At 40.7% G+C, this 17,325-nt stretch overlaps 1 protein-coding gene across 3 annotated transcripts in view; it reads right to left on the bottom strand.

Annotated features, from left to right (window-relative positions):
* The window catches only part of MAP3K15 (mitogen-activated protein kinase kinase kinase 15), a 180,963-nt gene that overhangs the window by 90,486 nt on the left and 73,152 nt on the right, over positions 1-17,325 (bottom strand). For all 3 annotated transcript variants that reach the window (XM_019524659.1, XM_019524660.1, XM_019524661.1), the window contains 7 exons: positions 10,917-11,087; positions 9,896-10,008; positions 9,213-9,372; positions 8,401-8,551; positions 7,600-7,707; positions 5,106-5,155; positions 1,178-1,273 (listed from right to left, as the gene is read on the bottom strand). In XM_019524659.1, coding sequence (XP_019380204.1) covers positions 1,178-1,273; positions 5,106-5,155; positions 7,600-7,707; positions 8,401-8,551; positions 9,213-9,372; positions 9,896-10,008; positions 10,917-11,087 — 849 coding nt within the window. The remainder of the gene's footprint in view (positions 1-1,177; positions 1,274-5,105; positions 5,156-7,599; positions 7,708-8,400; positions 8,552-9,212; positions 9,373-9,895; positions 10,009-10,916; positions 11,088-17,325) is intronic.

Here is a 17,325-nt window from a genome sequence, read left to right on the forward strand (position 1 = left end):
TCATATGCAAAACAATGTATTAGCTAGTATACTCTGAATTATGTTTCCATTATTTACTTTTTCTCTTCAGATTCATAAGATGGTTTTCTTGAAGATGTTCAAAATGCACATTCCAAAAACTAGCTGTGAAGTATTTCTAGCTGCAATACAACCAAGATTATACTTACAATTTTAATCATAAATTAGAAACAACTTTTTCAGTAGTTCTGAATAAAAAGATCTCGGTGGATAAATTCACAGCATGACACTGTCTCAACTAAACCAATTACAGAAATGTGGCAACCAAGGTATTTAAAGTGACTGGGAATATTCAGTGTCTCAATTTTAGGTTGTTCAACCTGACATACCTTGCAGTGCCTTGTGAGCCTGATCTTCAGAAAGTGCTAAGCACCCATAAAACTCAGACTGATTTAGTGCATCTTAAGCTGAAGAGCCAAAATCACTAGTCAAACATAGTTAAATAAATTTTCTGCATATCATACATATGCATTATAAATAGTATGTAGAAATATACAACATTCCCCACCCCACTTCCAAAGTAGTATGGGCTCTTTTAATTTATACTTTATTTCAAACACCATGGCTTGTACGTTATGTCCAATAATTTTCCACCTAATATTGGAAAAGTAAGTATAAGACAGGCTGAGTAAAGAAAGTCTCTCAGATCACCTTGAATTTCTCCAAATTTGGCCCAGTTTCTTAATCAGAAAAAAGTCAAGGAAACAGGTGAACAAATTCATTTTTACTACTTATCCAAAAATTTGACAATTTGTCCACCACTGAACCTTCAAATACCTGAAGGGCAATTATAGAGAAGACAGAGATGGGCTTTCCTCTATGGCTACATGGGACAAGACTAGGAGCAATGGCTTCAAGCTTCAGTAAAGTAAATTTAGGTTGGATATCAGGAAGAACATTTTGACTATAAGGCTGATCAAGCACTGGAACAGGATACCTAGAGAAATTATGGAATCACCATCTGTGGAAATTTTCTAGAGCAGATTGGATAGACACCTGGCTAGAATGGTTTAGTTAAAGGACAATCCTGCCTTGAGCAGGGGGCTGGACTAGATGACCTCATGAGGTCCCTTACAACCTTACTTTCCCATGATTCCTGTGAACCAACATAACCTAGTCATACACCTCCTAAGTTTTACTAATGTCAAATTGAACTCACCTACTACACTGGCTCTCTGTTGAAAAGTAGATCTGAAAGTCATCAGAGTTGTCATGGACATAAAGAAAACAACATCGTTCATCAAACTTGGATATACTGTGAAAAAATTAAATTGAAACATGTTTTACTCTAGATGTACATATTAGGCAGGATGAAAGGAGTAGTTTTAAATTTTATGAATTATGCAAATTCATGAGGCAGTCAAAGACGCAATTAATTCTATCAGAAATGCAATACATTATTTTTTTTCCTGGCAAATAAAACTTCTTTTATGTTGCATATTCCTGAAGGAGAAATCATGACCCCAACTGAATACCAACTAGCTCTAATATCAATGGAATCATGACTTCAACCTGACTGCTGTGTTTTCTCTTACTGTCTTCAACAAAAACTTCCCAGTACTTGAAGGTCCATCCAATGAAAATGCCCCGTTGTAACATGCCTTTTGATTCCAGGGCTATTTTTGTGTAAGCTGACAAATATTTTTATTTTATACTTAAGTTATTTTTGCAGTAAATCTGAAAAGGGAAAAAAAGGCAGCACATACTTGAATTCAGAAACTTCTAAGAGTCATTTAAAGACCAAATTCATGCACAAATCTATCTGCCATTGAAATAAGATCTCATAGTGAAAATTAAGGTTTCCTCATCCCTGCATAAAACAAAAGTAAATGGCCTTTCTGTTGAGGAACTTAGCAGAAATTGGTAGAACTGGAATCCACCTGCAAGCCATAGACATTGTACACAGCAGACCTGCATGCCACTATTCTGACTCCTGAGCTGAAAAAAGGGACAGAAAACACTTGCGAGTCCTGCTTCAGGACTTCATGGTTACAGATATTGCATTAGTGCACATTGGGAACATCTACACAAGATGTTTAATGTGGTGATGACTAATTAGCTCCACCATAAAATGTCACCGTCTACATGTGTGGTGCTATTAGGACAAAGTAAACTAATTAACTCTGCCATAGGATGCTACTGCCAGACACATGTACTATCCTACGGCAGAGTTATTTACTCCATCACAATATACGTGTAGATGCTGACGGGGTTGGCCAAGGCACAAGGGTGTTACAGTGCGGGGGCTGCCTGCCAGTTAGCCCCACACTGTAGCATTCTCATGCCTCAGTCAACCTATCCACCATACGTACAGTTTACTGGGTAAGAGAAGCCCTGGGCTGGCAAGCTGACCCATGGGGCCCTCTGCCAGTGCCATGGTCCAAAGGCATATGCAAACATCGCACTTCAGAGAGAACTGTGCCAAAGTTTATTGCTCCACCCTAATTGCACATGTAGACATACCCACTCATTTGTCAAGCCCGTTTTACTTCCCTAATTAAACACCCAAGCTCCCTCTGCAAACCGACCTACACAGAACAATCATGATGCCAATATCTACCAAGTATTAAGTTTGCAGAGATGCCCTGTTTCTGCTATATAATGAAACCCCTACAGTTTAGCAGTAGTTGGGGATTTCTGTGACTCTCAGGCTCATAAGCAGAGTTGAACCTAAATGACACTTTCCCCAAACCCAAGCAACAATTTTGAAAGGTACTGCACTTGGGTGTGTGATTTACCTTATTTGTAGGAAGCACTGAGCTGAGCCCACGCAATGATTTAATACACAAGATAAACAAAAATATAATTCATATAACATACATTTAGACAATGAGAAATGGGGGGGAGAAAAATCACACAAAAAATATCATCTATATTAAGAAAACAGAATAATCTATTGTTGCAAATACATATATTGTAACATTTTATTGCAAACTGCATAGTAATCAGATATCCAAGGTATAGTATTATGAGCCTATTCTTTAATAAATAACTGTAAATCACATTTTCCAAGATATTATTACTTTTGTGGGTGTACTAAATCAACAAGACATTGAATAAGTATCTGTCTTGTTATACAGATATTTGACATATTATAAGTATTTATACCGAAGCTTTTATATAAATGATTTTTCAAATCAATGAAAAGAGACAGTGTTTCAGGAGGGATTTCAGACACATTTTCTCTCTTTTGCACTTCTTATTGTCTGGTTTCAGCAAACCTCTGCTCACTGTGCTGAGCACTGGTGAATTCCAGGTCTTGACACTTGAATTTCCCATTTAAAAGTGTGAATTCTTCTCTGGAAACTGGGTGCTTAATATGAAAGGTGTGGAACCACTTGGCATCCTCAAACCCAAGTCCCCTTGTGAATCTTGCTCCTGTACCTTTGCTATAGGCTAGTCTGGTGGCACCTGAATCTATCCCTGAAGGTTGCTGGGCATGAAAGCAATGGGGAAGCGAGGAGGCTACACCAGCCATTGCCGTCCAACACAGTCATGTAGGTGAAGGAGTGGGCAGGACCCATAGGCAACTAAGGCTGAAACAGTGGCTGTGAAACAGCCTTGGGGGGTCAAATATATTCTCCATGGCTGCTACCAAATCCTCTAGAACACAGTCTTCACTATCTGGTTCCTGCACTTCAAGAATAATTGTTACTTATTATAGCCAATTATTCATAGTGTCATTCAAATACAGTGCCAAATTCTACTTCCATGTTATACTGGGAACTTCTGGTGACCTTAAGAACAGGATCAGATGCATCTGTATTGAACTGGAGTGGCCAAGTAGAATTACTCTCACTTGATTCATTTCAGCTGGTGTTGGTGAGGCCTTACCTGGAATACTGGGTGCAGTTTTGGGCCCCATATTTCAAAACAGATGCAGACAGATCAGAATTTAGTCCAGTGGAGAGGGACAAAAATTATTAGAGGACTACAAAGCAAGACTTAAGAGGAAAGACTGAAAGAACTTGGTTTTTGCCTTCCTCTACCCAGGATCTCTTGTTGACAAGATTTCATAGATGCAGGATATTGACTGCTGTGGTTCCCCTGTTTTACTTGTGACAGGTTAGGGTGTTAGGTCTGTGTTGTGTCAGGGTTGACTGTAAAGTTTAGATTATAGTTTCTATGGGATGGTTTGGATAGGAATAATCCTGCTTCAGGCAGGGAGTTGGACTAAATGACCCCTGGAAGTCCCTTCCAGCCTTACTTCTCTATGATTCTCTATAAGAAGAGATGACTGAGGAGGATTGCATAGCTATTTACAAATACCTGAAGGAGACGATATAAAAAGGATGGACATAGACTTTTCTCTGTGGCTGCAGGAGAAAGGAGTAGTAATGGCAGGAACCATGATATCAAACTTTGTAACTGTGCTAAATTTCATCCTATTCTATTACTGCAACCCAGTTCTTACTGCAAGTAAGAGCCAAGGCCAATCCTAGAGGAACTCCATTTACAACCTCCTTCAGGTTCAACAATTTTCCTTTAGACATAACCTAGTGCCTTCTTTTTTAGGCTTGTCCTACAGTTCTTGTACTTATCTTCATCTAAACTCATACACTTCTCATGTGACACCATATTAAATGCTATATGGAAGTCTGGATAGATTAGGCTTTCTGCATTTTTCTTGTCTGAACATAAAACAGTTCTCTTGTCAAAGCAAGCAAGCAATACATTTGTTTGGCTGCCCTTTTCCTGCTGGTTTTAAAGACAGAAATAGCAACCATGACAGAAGAGAACAAAGAGACAATTCAGTTGCTTTCTCAGAATTTAGACTCCAATACCTGCCACTGATAAAGCAGGAACACACCCAGCAAGGACTGGTTTAGGAAAAGGAGGTTCAAAATGATGATTTTAAAATTAAAATGCTCATATTTAGATAAGACTAAGTCAAACTACAGACAAAGTGTTCTGCTCCCTTTCTCCTATTGAGAGGCAGGTTCTTCCCTTTTGCCATGTCACAGGGCAGAAAATTTTTTTATAATGGGTAATGAAAAGCAGAGTTTATCATCTCAAGTTTTAAGGCACAGCTATCTAACTTAAGTGAGACATAAAAAGCATAATTAGCTGTATTCAAATGTACTGACCTTATTCCCCTAATGGAGGAGGCCGTAAAATTCCATTCATGAATCTGCTTCTGTAAGGAACAAAGATCCAAGTCAAGCACAGGTTAATCTGAGCTTGTTATCTGAAGGCAAGGTCATAGCATATGAAAAATCCCTCAGATAATAGCCAAAATATTATCTTCTTTTGGAGACATCTCAGGTTTTTAATTTGAAATAATGCATGGGCTTTTACAGAGTAGGGAACTATACTAAATGCTATATTTACAAACTTTAGAAAAGGAAATTTGACAAGTATCACAGTGACGTCCGAGACAATGTAAAATGCAGCCTTGAAGGCAGTGTTAAAGTTTGATGTACTAAACAGTGCATCTTGAGTCAAGAAGTAATCCTTTCATATTAAAAAATATAGTGGGCATGGCCCCTTTGTGTGGCTCAGGCACAAACAGGATGGAAACATTCTGTATCTTTCCATAAGTCCTAGTCCCAGAAGCCTTGGCATAATGAAAAGCTAGAGAGGTGGAAGGATAAAGTGTGACCAGAAATGCTACCCTCCAAATAGCCCAATGTGGTGCATGGTGTCTTGTTTGCTGTTCCCAGCTAACATAAGTTAGGCCAGCCTCCAAGGGACTCTACCCCATAAGATGGAATTAGTCCCATATAAGCAGTGGTCTACACTGGGAGTGATGTAGAACTGCACCAGATCAAAACCCAGGGAAAAAACAAACCTTAAAATCCTGAGCCATTCTTTTTTCTGACATTTTATATCTGTCCCTAGCAAGTCTATCCACAGTCCAAGCACAAAGATTATCCTCCTGACATGTCCTTCTGAAAATGTCCCCCCTTCTCAAATACTTCCAGGCTGTTTTACTCTCCTTCTTCCCCTTCCACATCGAATTACAATTATTTCTTACTGCCAAGAGTTTGCTTGCCCCTATGCTGCATCTCTTCCCCACTCTTTTACTATACCTTCTCTTAAAACCCCACACTCCAAAAACTCCTGACTCCTGTGTCATTTGCCTACCCAAATCCTTATACCTTTTGTGCTAGACCAAGGATATCCCCAGACATCTTCTTTGGAGTGGGACATGTTCTGGAACAGCTGTGCACTTCAGTGGCATCTACAGAGGTCACTGGAGTGGTTGTCCTACAGGGTCAGGCCCCTGCCACTCCTCACACCCCTGGGTGCTGAACTCTGACCTAGGGGTGCATCCAGATGAGCACGGTCATATGGTATGTGGCGCTGCAAACACATTTGCAGTGCCACATACGTACAATCACACTGCAAGGGTGTGCTGCCCAAGCATGTGCTGCTCCATTTTTTTCGGCCCATGGAAAAAAAAAACAGAGCAGTGCACACTTGAGCAGTGCGTATTGCTGAAAAGCAGAGCCAGGTCACCTGGAGCTGTGCTACGGCTGCCGACCAAGCTCCACCCAGCAGGATCACCATGGCTGCAGCCCTGGGAGGCCCCCAGGACCCAAGGTCAGGTTACTGATGCCAGCAGTGCTGGCTCCAGCCTCCCCTACTGCCCCCGGGGTAACTTGCCACATGCCAAAAATGCACATGGCACGGGCATTCCACAGGGACAAGTAGCTGCAGCACAAGGTGTGCTGCTGCTGGTTGTCTCCAGGGAACCAAATGTCCACGCACATCTGGACATGCCAAGGGTGCACATCTGCAAGTGGGAGAACCATGAGCAAAGAGGCCCATGCCTGAACAGTGTGATGCACACTCTATGGAGATTCCCTGCAGGAGGATTCCCAGGAAAAGCATCTGCAGTGTGGAGGGGGCAAACTCCCATGACAGTTCTCCACTCCATGCTTGCGGACCACACCCCAGTTTGGGGTGCAGCAGCATGATACACATGCTCTGGGAATAACCTGGAGGACAATTCCCAGGGTGTGCCTCTGCACGTGTGGCATGAACTCGCATGGGATTTCACTGTTCCATGCTTGCAGACTGCACTTGGGCTGCCCACGCTCTCCCACCATAAGATAACTGACTTCAGCAGTGAAAAGGCAGCATAAGCTATGACCACAAATTATCATGCTCACAAATTTGGGCATCCTGGCATCTGTTAGCTCATGTTTTGTGCTGCTATAAATATGTTTATGGTGGCACATAGGCAATGTCTGTTTGAAGCCTAGACTAAGTATATCATGGTGCTGTGTCAATAATAGCTAAAGACATATTAGCTCCGAGTAGCATCATTAAGACACTGCATATGCAAGTACAAAAAGAGAAAGTAAATGGAGGATATCAGTATCAGGCATGAAATTCTAGAGCGTGTATGTTTTAATGCAATAAGCCCAAGACCAGAGGTCAAGACCCCATGAGTACTAATCTCAGATCTGCCACCGATTCCCTCTGCTGTCTTAAACTTCTTTCTATAATACCTCTGTTTACCCATACATAAAATAGATATAATTTTACCCATTTCACAGGAACGTAGCAAGGCTTAAGTGTTTGCAAATTGCTTCAAGATCTACAGGTGAAGAAAGTGCCATCTTCCCTTACCACTTCAGTGGGTGAGACGTGCCACAGAGAGAGAGATCTCTCATCATCTTCATTGTTGATGGACACATATGCAGGCTGGTAGACCTTGGTTGGTTCTATCACTAATACCTAGAAGGAAATGCACACTCCTGTTTACTACTGTGCAACAGGACCTCAGGGGGCGCGTCTACAAGCTAACAACATGCTGTTGTTACCATGCCATCATTTAGTACAGGCAGTACTAACACTGCACCATCATTGGAAGTACTAAATGACAGCGCAGTAACAGGCCATACTGTGCTGTGCCGATGGCGAATGATTATTTTTAGCCGCTACATTGCCATAGCAATACCCTAGTCCAATGGAGCATGTTGCTATACCAACATAGCGGCGGTAGCACAGTTTTTGTCCACAGACACGTCACCGTGGTGCATTGCTATGCCAATGTAGCATCATGTGTAGATGCACCCAGGAAAAAGCAATTTATAGATAAAAAGCAATTTCAAACCATATGTGTGTGTGCATGTAATACATTTGAAAATGTGTGTGTATTTGCACATGTGCTATATTTTACAACTACCCTATTTTTTCCTACTTACTGTAAAACAATATTATTATGGTTGTGCTGGTTACTTAGCACTGGAGACAACACTAGATGCCTTGTAACTGAATACTGAAAGATTCTGGTTAATGCCATACAATAAAATGTTGGCCAGTTAGGATTTTGTTATGTTTACAGTCTAACTTCTTTTACCTCCCACCCCATACAAAATGAAATATATGAAAGAAATACAAGTTATAAAACCAGACATAACATCTTACTGGAAATCTCAGTCCATTGGTTGTTTCTTCTGTTGCCTCAAAAATGATATCTAACCAGAAATTGAGTCTCTCTTGTCTAGGAGAATGCTCTATGGTGAGTTTCTTGAAACGCTGGATTAACAACAGATTCTGGACTAATGATCTCAAGTACCTAGAACACACAGTCAGTCAATGGACTGAAATAAACAGTAACCCCCAAAAGATTTTCAATGGTTTAGCATCTTATAAAACTTTTCATAAATATAATCCTAAACCAACTTAAACATATTTTATAGATCTCTGTCATTTACATGTGATGGTGTCGATTCTACAGATTTTCAGATGTGATATAAAGTGTAGGGATAAATTCTACAGTGTGGTCTCACTGCTGAGCTGTTAAGCATATCTGATGGGGAAACTACATGGATCAGCAAGTAGTGATCATGCCATAGAAGAGATCAGATGAGAGAGTAATGTAGAATTTAACGGACACTACTTTGATGAGAATTCAGCTTCACTTGAAGTCACCTCTACCTTACTGCACACATTTCTTGGGACATGTATCATCATTGTCACTAAGATGGGTAATTTTATTTTCTACTAACCTCCCCCCTGCATCCCAACAATAATAAGGGAGCTCATTCACATTATGCAGCCACAACATTTTTTTTTATTTATAAGCTGATTAAGTCATCTAGTTTTTCCTTTGTCTTTGCAGATTTTTTTCCATATTATTACTTAATTGCTGTGCTTTGTCCAGCCTAATTACGAAAGTCTCCACAGACTTGGAAGACACAGGTTACATGTACATAATAGAAGCACCTACTACTTACCAAACTGGTGGCTTCAGTTTAAACAGCTTCTCCGCTGCTTGTACTGCTTTTCCAACATCACTGGCAAGCATGCTGACACTGAAGAATTGTCCCACATCCCAGTAATTGTTCATTTTTTCCAAGCTTCCTTTTCTTCCCAACAAACTGTTTAACCGTACACCTTGGAAATGTTAAGTCATACTACAATTATTTTTATAGACCTGTCTATAATCAAGGATGGGGTTAAATCCAAGTACCTGAAATCTGGGGAAATTCAAATTTTAGTTGGGCAACTGGCTCCAATTACCAAATTTTGACCTAGAAGGGTCTGCCTAAATCAGTGATAGAAGAGGCCCTGGTGGCTTCCTGACTTTCACCTCAGTTTCAGTGGCAATTATAAGTCACTAAAGGGGTGCAATATGGTTAGGTCGCTGATCCTATTTAGCCACCCCACATCCTACCTCTGTTCTAGCTCTATGTTGCAGTGCAATGTGCAGAAGTAACAAATAAACAGCTGGTTCTGTAACGAATATGGCCTCCTTTGGCACAGCCCAGCTGGCACAAAGGGCCACAGGACAACAATGAATGAAGAGAATCTTTAAAGATTGGACCTTAGCATCTCATTGTTCCAAAAAATTCAAGTTTTCTCCAATTTAAAACCCCCCACAGAAAACAGCCTGTAGCATTGTACTTTTTTTGCTTACCTATTTTTCTCAGTTCCATAGAGGTTTCAAACCGCTGCCCAGCAACAAGTAGCAAAACTGCAAGGTTAATTCCAGAGTACAGACTTGACTGGAGTTCAAATCCTTTGCGATACCTGCAGAGAAAGAATGAAGAGCTCACATCTCCCTGTACAACAAACATTAAATACTTCACAATTGTAAAAAGTGCTGCAGACACTTAGCCAACTGTGAAGAAAGTATTGCGACTTGTACCAAGAGAACCCTGAGCAGGACACGCTTTTGAGAATATGATTTAATTTGTCAGCATAACAGAGGACAGCATCTGCCTACAACTTTATGATTTGCCAATTTGCACACATTTGAGTAGGGACCTACCTAAGGAACAGCAAGACAAAGTGTTTTTCATGGCACACAAGCATCACGCAGAGCCATATTTTGCAGCTTGCCTCTGATTGGCAGAGGGGCCCAGAAGGCCCCGCCCCTTGCCACTGACTGGCAGAGGACACCTTCACTCAGTCTACATCACTACCTCTTTTTTTTTGGTTGATTTGATTGTGCAAAGACCAGTAGGAAAAAAATTGCATTCCTTCTCTCTCTCAAGCCATCAAAATATTGATAAAATGGTATGTAAATACTGCATAGGTTTCATATGGCCTCTACAGATAGGTGGCTTCTATTCAGAATAAGCTGCCTAAGCAGCACTCAAAACCCATGCCAGAAGACCAACAATTTACACATTCTTTAAAAAAGACAAAACTGCATTTTGACACTCCTCTTCCCCAGAACAAAAATAATGCCCCTCAAACTAAAAGCCCCACTGGTAAGTGCATTTGGCAAAATGGAAGTCCTTACTTGAAGTCTTCTAAACCACCTAACAATTACTTCAATAAGAGCTTGCTTATGAAAGGACTGAACGAGCAAAAGATTTAGCCTTTCAGTCTTTCACAGTGCTGTACAGAAGTAATTTGTTTAGTTTATTTTTCACAGCCTAATTCACAACTGTGAAAATGTTATTACATGTTATTTTGTTTTTTTCTGTTACCATTCAATGGCACTGTCTCGGCTACTGGTATCTTTACAGTCAGAATCAAGGAACATATCCTTGTAGATTCTCCCACACAGGCAGAACATATCTGGAGCAGGTTGATCACATGTTTGAAGCACTTGAAGCATCACTTGGAGTGCCTTCTCCCTGTCACCTGCATTGCTCCTTCTGAAATCAATGCAAAAATGCAATTAATTCATGCAAATATGAAACAGCAGGTTTGAGATATGCAATACAAACAGGCTGGGGTTTTGCTGAAATATAAAAATGCATCATTTCCTAGAAATAATACTCTGCTGTCATGAGGCACTAATGGTTAAATCTAAGAAATGAATAACATCCGCATGAATCCTCTATTAAAAAAAAAAAAATCTCTCATTTGATTTCTTACCCATAAGCAACAAAGTGCTATGCATAGTGCAGTGCTTCTCAAACTTTTTAAACTAAAGGTCCCCTTTGTTAGATCAAGGCACCCTCAGAAAATGCCAGCTCTTAGTTTTCACTCTTTTTTTGACTATGGAAAAATAATAAAGTAATTCTTCTATTGCAAATAACTCAGACCACAAAAGCTCAGAATATTTGTGACACTTTGGGTTCACAAGATCCTGACTGAGACTCACTGGCATAGTGAAAAGGAGGAGAAAAAAGGACTTGGTTTAATGTTAGTTCTTGAAAACACTTACTACTAGGCAACAGCTGTGTTTCCATTGCACTGTGCTTAGTGATAAGAATTTGCAAGGTTGGGCTGCTAGTGTTCAAGCAGTCTCTGTCAGCCAATCCTGGAGCCATATTGACAAGCTACACTACAGGAAAAAATATATTGATCTCTCTTTGTCCAGAAAGATGGAGCAGTTCACTTTTGGGAAGATGAATAAGGAGGGAAGAAGTGACCTGGATTTATTCTTTGATTTAACCTGTAGAGCTAATAGAATGAAGTATAAAAGATTCAAAAAAACAACTGCTGTAGTGAGCTGCTCATTAAAAACACTAGCCATTTATATTCTTTAAAAATTAGGTCAAATATTAAAATATTTAAATTTGTTTAAAAAATAAATCTGTTTATCTTGTTATTTTCAGTGAATTTAGAACTCACTATTTACATCAAAAGGCACTTCTCAGTGAACAGAAACAAATGCATTTGAAAGCATAAAGCAAACACAGCTTTTGAGCTTAAAAACCACTTCAAGGCATTTTTGCTAATCACTAGAGGGATTTAAACTATTTACCAACCCATTTTCAGAGCTGCTTATGACTTCCTGATCCCTAGGTATCTATGTATCCAGGAACAGACTTACGTTTATGAACTGTTATGCTTACATTGTCAGCAATGCCCATGGCAAAAAGCTGCTTCTGGTAATTTTAGCATTTTTTATCCATGGAAAGGATTAAAATTTACTATAAAGCAGCTCAGTTCCTCAGGTAATCAGCAGATGGAACAGGACCTGTGTAACATCTACAGTAAAAATCACAATTAGTGTGTGCGAGGTGAAGAAGACTAGTTTAATATACAGATTGGTAACCAACTGCCTATGTTTTGCACTGACAGTGATACCGGTTACGTAAAGAAAACGTTATGGTAGGAAGTACCGCAGTATTGTTAAAAAAAGCATTTTTTCTTCATGCTGCATGTTAACCATTTGGAATGTCTATATAGGAGAAAGTTAAAAAAAAATCTTAGAGTTTTACAGCTGGGTATCAGGCCTTGTAAATTGCATGCAAGGATTCAAAGCAGTGATTTTAGGGATTCCTTGGCCTTCCTGGCCAATGTTCCTATGAAAAAGAATTAGGGAGAAGTCCAATGTCCTGACCCCCTTCTCTCACTAAATCTTTTCTACATTCATCAGGAAGCAATAATGACCAGGTTTTGTCCCCCACCCCCCCACACACACCTTTTTTTTTTTTTCCCACAAACAATTACAGTGATTCAAGCATAGCCAAGGACAATATTTGGTCTTAAATTAGGTTCTTTCACAATCCAACAATAAAGATGCATTTGGCATCTACTAAGATTGTAGGGCTTAAGGATATATTTGAGGTCTTGATGCAAAAAAAGTTGCACAACCAGCATCTAATGCAGTATCTTGCACTTTCACATACCTTGCATATGACAATCACTGCACATTGTAAGACAAAACAGGACTTTATTAATTCAAACTGAATGCTTCCCAAACTGAACTTTTACAGTATGCCTTATTAGTAGCATGCAGGATTATATTACTACACTGAAAAAGGAGGACATTTCCAAAGGTTGAAACTCAGTATAATGAGATGGCACATTTGACACCTATAGAGAGAGTCAGGTTCAATAGCTTTGAAAAGTTTGGTGCAATTTGGAAGGAATTCTTAGAATATTTTGGTAGATAAATTGTCACTCATTGCACACTTCTCTTTCCTTCTATCCCTTCTTTTCTCTCTCCCCACCACCCCCGCATTTCCTTGTATTGCTTGTTTGTGACATCACGTGTACATGTACAGTTGATATAGATATTTTTCTGATTTATGTATTGTATTTTTTTTAAATCAATACTCTTGAAAAAAAATAACTTTGTTTTGTCTGAGCAGAGGAATATCACTTAACTGTGAAAAGAATCTCACAGTGTGAACAGCATGGCTTAATTTTATTGTCTTTTGCTTTAGCCACATTGTCTATAAGTTGGCTGTGCAAGAGCACAACTTTCAAGATAAAAAGATCTGCAATACACAGTGAGCCCACATACATGTGATGCTACATCCCCATAGTGATGTGCTATGGCAATGTAGCGTGCCGATATGGCAAAATAGCACTGGCAGGCAAAAATCGTGACACTGACGCTATGTCACCATAGTGACGAGCTACCTCACTATACCACATCACTACGGTGACAGCTGCTAAAAAATAACCGGGACTGTACAGTAATGGCTCTGTCATTTAGTGCTTTCTAAAGCAAGTACTAAATGACAGCGCAGAACCAACTGCACCCTGGGGGGTAGGTGTACACATGCCCAGTGAGCTTGGGACAGATCATTGAACAGTTGGTAACAGATTTTTAGTGTCAATTAGTGCTGAATGATTTTTTTTGGTGCTATATTTCAGATTCAATGCCTATTCAATGCGCCTGCCTCCTCCCTCACCGGGAGCACTCAAAGAACCAAGTCTCCATAAATTATCACTAAAATACTTAGTCCTAGTTCAAGCTGGAAGCCTCCATACCCCTTTAGGAATATGTGTTATTTAATCCACTCATAGAAAAGGGAAAATACTTTTACTGAAATTTAAAAGATTGCATTTTAATTCTTTTTTGCTTGTTTGTTTATTTATTTTTTACTGGTTAGGTTTTTGCTAAAACTAATGTAGAACAATTTCAACCATGTTACAACTCATCTGAATGATATTTACTTCAGCCAAAATTGTCAAACTTAGATGCCCATAGTTAGGGATCTAAATGCCTCAAAGTAGCATCCAACTGCTCGCTTAGCAATGAAAAAGCCTATTGAATACTCACTTCAGAATGAGTAGTTATTACATGCAAGAGGCAAGGATCCTCATGGCTACAACATTACCCCAACATTACACTAGTTATCACATGCAAGTTATTATCATGTAATGGCTGTCTGTGTTCTATATAAAAAGAGTCCAGTCTTAAGGCAATTAGCCTACATCTCACAAAAATCACTGTCCAATCTAGGAATTGTTAAATATTTTGAAGCAAAGAGACCATAGAACACTGAACATGTCTCACTCTCACAGGCCAACAGGCAACTCTTCTAAATCAGCATGCCACTATCATACCGCATCTGCTGTGTAGATGGATGACATATTTGGCTATCTGTTTATATCATGCCTACCAATTTGCTATCTGTTTCACAAAGTCTAACGTTATATAACTAGTTCTGGTGCTTTCAGTATAGCAACAAATTGCCTGAACTTTTTAAAATGGCAATTCCATTAATATTTTCTTTACCCCAATATCAAATGTACTTATAGACTTTTCATTCAGTCATAACAGAGGTAAGAGCAGCAAAGGTAAAAATGCAGTAAGCTATAAGGTACAACAGAGCTAATGGAAGGCACGAAATAGCTTCCTGCCAAAAGTGAGTGAGCGCAGTGAGGACTGTCACACTGATAAGTGTGGCCTTCACTTAAGAAATCCTACTCACAGAAACAGAATTCCAAATAATATGCCACTACAGCATACTACTCCTCCTGTATACTTCTCTGCTCCTTCATTCCAAAAACAAAGCAGCACGTATGCTAACTGCTTGGAGGACTGAATATTATTCTTTTTAGAAGTCTAAAAAAATCATGTTTATCAGCAAGCTATATGAAGAAGGCTTTCCATATTAATAGAGGTGCACTAATACATTGGTCCGATATCAGATCGGTGCAGCACTGAGTGTGGATAGCTGCCTCCAGCTGGTAAGTCAGAAGGGGAGTGGTGAGAGAAGGGGCATGGTGGGGCAGATCAACCTCCCTACGGTGGTGAGGAAGGGGGCAGGGGCAGGAGCTGCCCAGCTGGGGGGGTGGGGTTGGGCGTGGAACGGAGACACAGCTCATGGAGTGGGGGCAGCTTCCACCGCTGTTTGCACCCTGGGAGGGGGGAAGTTGTTTGCCCCTGGATCTGCACAGTGCAGGACGGTTGGCAGCTGTGAGGTAGAGCCAGAGCTGGTGTTGTGCAGGGCTTATCTTGCTAGGGGCTGGGCTTGAAGCAGGCTCCGGTGGCACTGGGAGGAGGCTGCAGCCACTCCAAATTTCACTTCAGGTCGACACCCAGCCCTGTGCCACCGCAGCCCCAGCTGAACGCTCCACCTCCATCCAAGCACCAGGAAAAGCCAGGGCTGCACCAGGCAGCAGCACAGGGCTGGAAGCGAAGCTGCAACGAAATTTGGAGTGGCTGCAGCCTCCTCCCAGCACTGCCGGAGCCTGCTCCGAGCCCAGTCCCTGGCAAGAAAAGCCCCGCACAGCACCGACTCTGGCTCCACCCAGGATCTGCCACCTGCCCTGAGCTGCGCAGATCCAGGAGCACCCCACCCCCACCCCCGCCCTTCCAGGGTGCAAAGAGTGGCAAGTTGTCCTCACCCCACGAGCAACACCTCTGTCCCAGGCCCCACCCTCTGCTGGGTAGCATCTGCCCCTGCCCCCTCCCTCACTGCAGGTGGCATTGATCTGCCCTCCCTGCCCCTTGCACCACACTGGACTTACCACCTGATGGAAGCTGTATCAGATATTGGCCAATATGCCTCCTTAAATATCCGCTATCGGTATCGGCCCCCAAAATGTCTATTGGTGCACCCCTACATATTAGCAAAGTCTAGGTGAGAATGCTCAATCCCAGAACTCCAATGAAAGTTTTTAGCTGAAAAAGATTATAGCATTAAGTGGGAGGGGAATGCTTTTGTGTTTGTAACAAAAGAGAAATCAACATAGGCCTTTAGAAGTCTTATGCAATCAGTATTGATTTAAACCCCATAAAAATTAAGACAACCTGAATCCCAAGAATATAAAACTAAATTAACCAGGCATGGCCAGGCTGCAGGAACGGGCTTGTAAATGTACATGTGTGCAGATCACTATCATCATATCACAGAAAATCAAGGTTGGAAGGGACCTCAGTAGGTCACCTAGTCTAACCCCCTGCTCAAAGCAGGACCAGTCCCAACTAGATCATCCCAGCCACGGCTTTGTCTAGCCAGGTCTCAAAAATCTCCAAGGATAGACATTCTACAACCTTTCTGGGTAACCTGTTCCAGTGTTTTACTGCCCTCCTGATAAGTTTATCCTAATATTTAACCTAAACTTCCTTGGCTGCAACTCATGCTTAGCTTTATACACATAAGAATACTGTTGATGGCAATGGGACTACACAAGGGCATATATGGGTTTGGAGGATCACATCCTTAATCACAACTATCTGCATTTCCAGAATCATGTTTTGAGTTAGAACTGGGATGCATCTTACACGCAACCTATATCAGTGTACCCACACACAACTCACTTAGAAAGCAGACCTTTCCTTTCCTTTTTCATGTCCCTATGACAAGGTATTTAACAGAATTCACAGATTTGTTGGAATCTGACAGGCTGCACAGTGAGTGCATCTGCTATGTCCCATCAAGTGGACAATTAAATAATTTGGCTCAGAGACAAGTCAACATGCAATAAAGCTGACATTTCTTATGCTCCATTACCATGAAGTACAATCCAGATAAGATTAGAGTTGCCTACTTTATGACATAAACAGTAGCATGCATATGATTATCCCCCCTCAGGTTTCTGAACAAATTCCACCCCCCATCTCTCCCTGTGTCAGAGATATAAAGCATGTTACTTGAGTGTTTGCTTACAATCTGGGGATGAGATTACACATTACAATTAGATCATGTTAAGAGCACTTAAAACTTGAATGATCATACACTATGGCTCATTAAC

The sequence above is a fragment of the Gavialis gangeticus genome, unplaced genomic scaffold, assembly GCF_001723915.1.
Source record: "Gavialis gangeticus isolate Ggan-Ray unplaced genomic scaffold, GavGan_comp1, whole genome shotgun sequence".
Taxonomy (NCBI): Eukaryota; Metazoa; Chordata; order Crocodylia; family Gavialidae; genus Gavialis; species Gavialis gangeticus.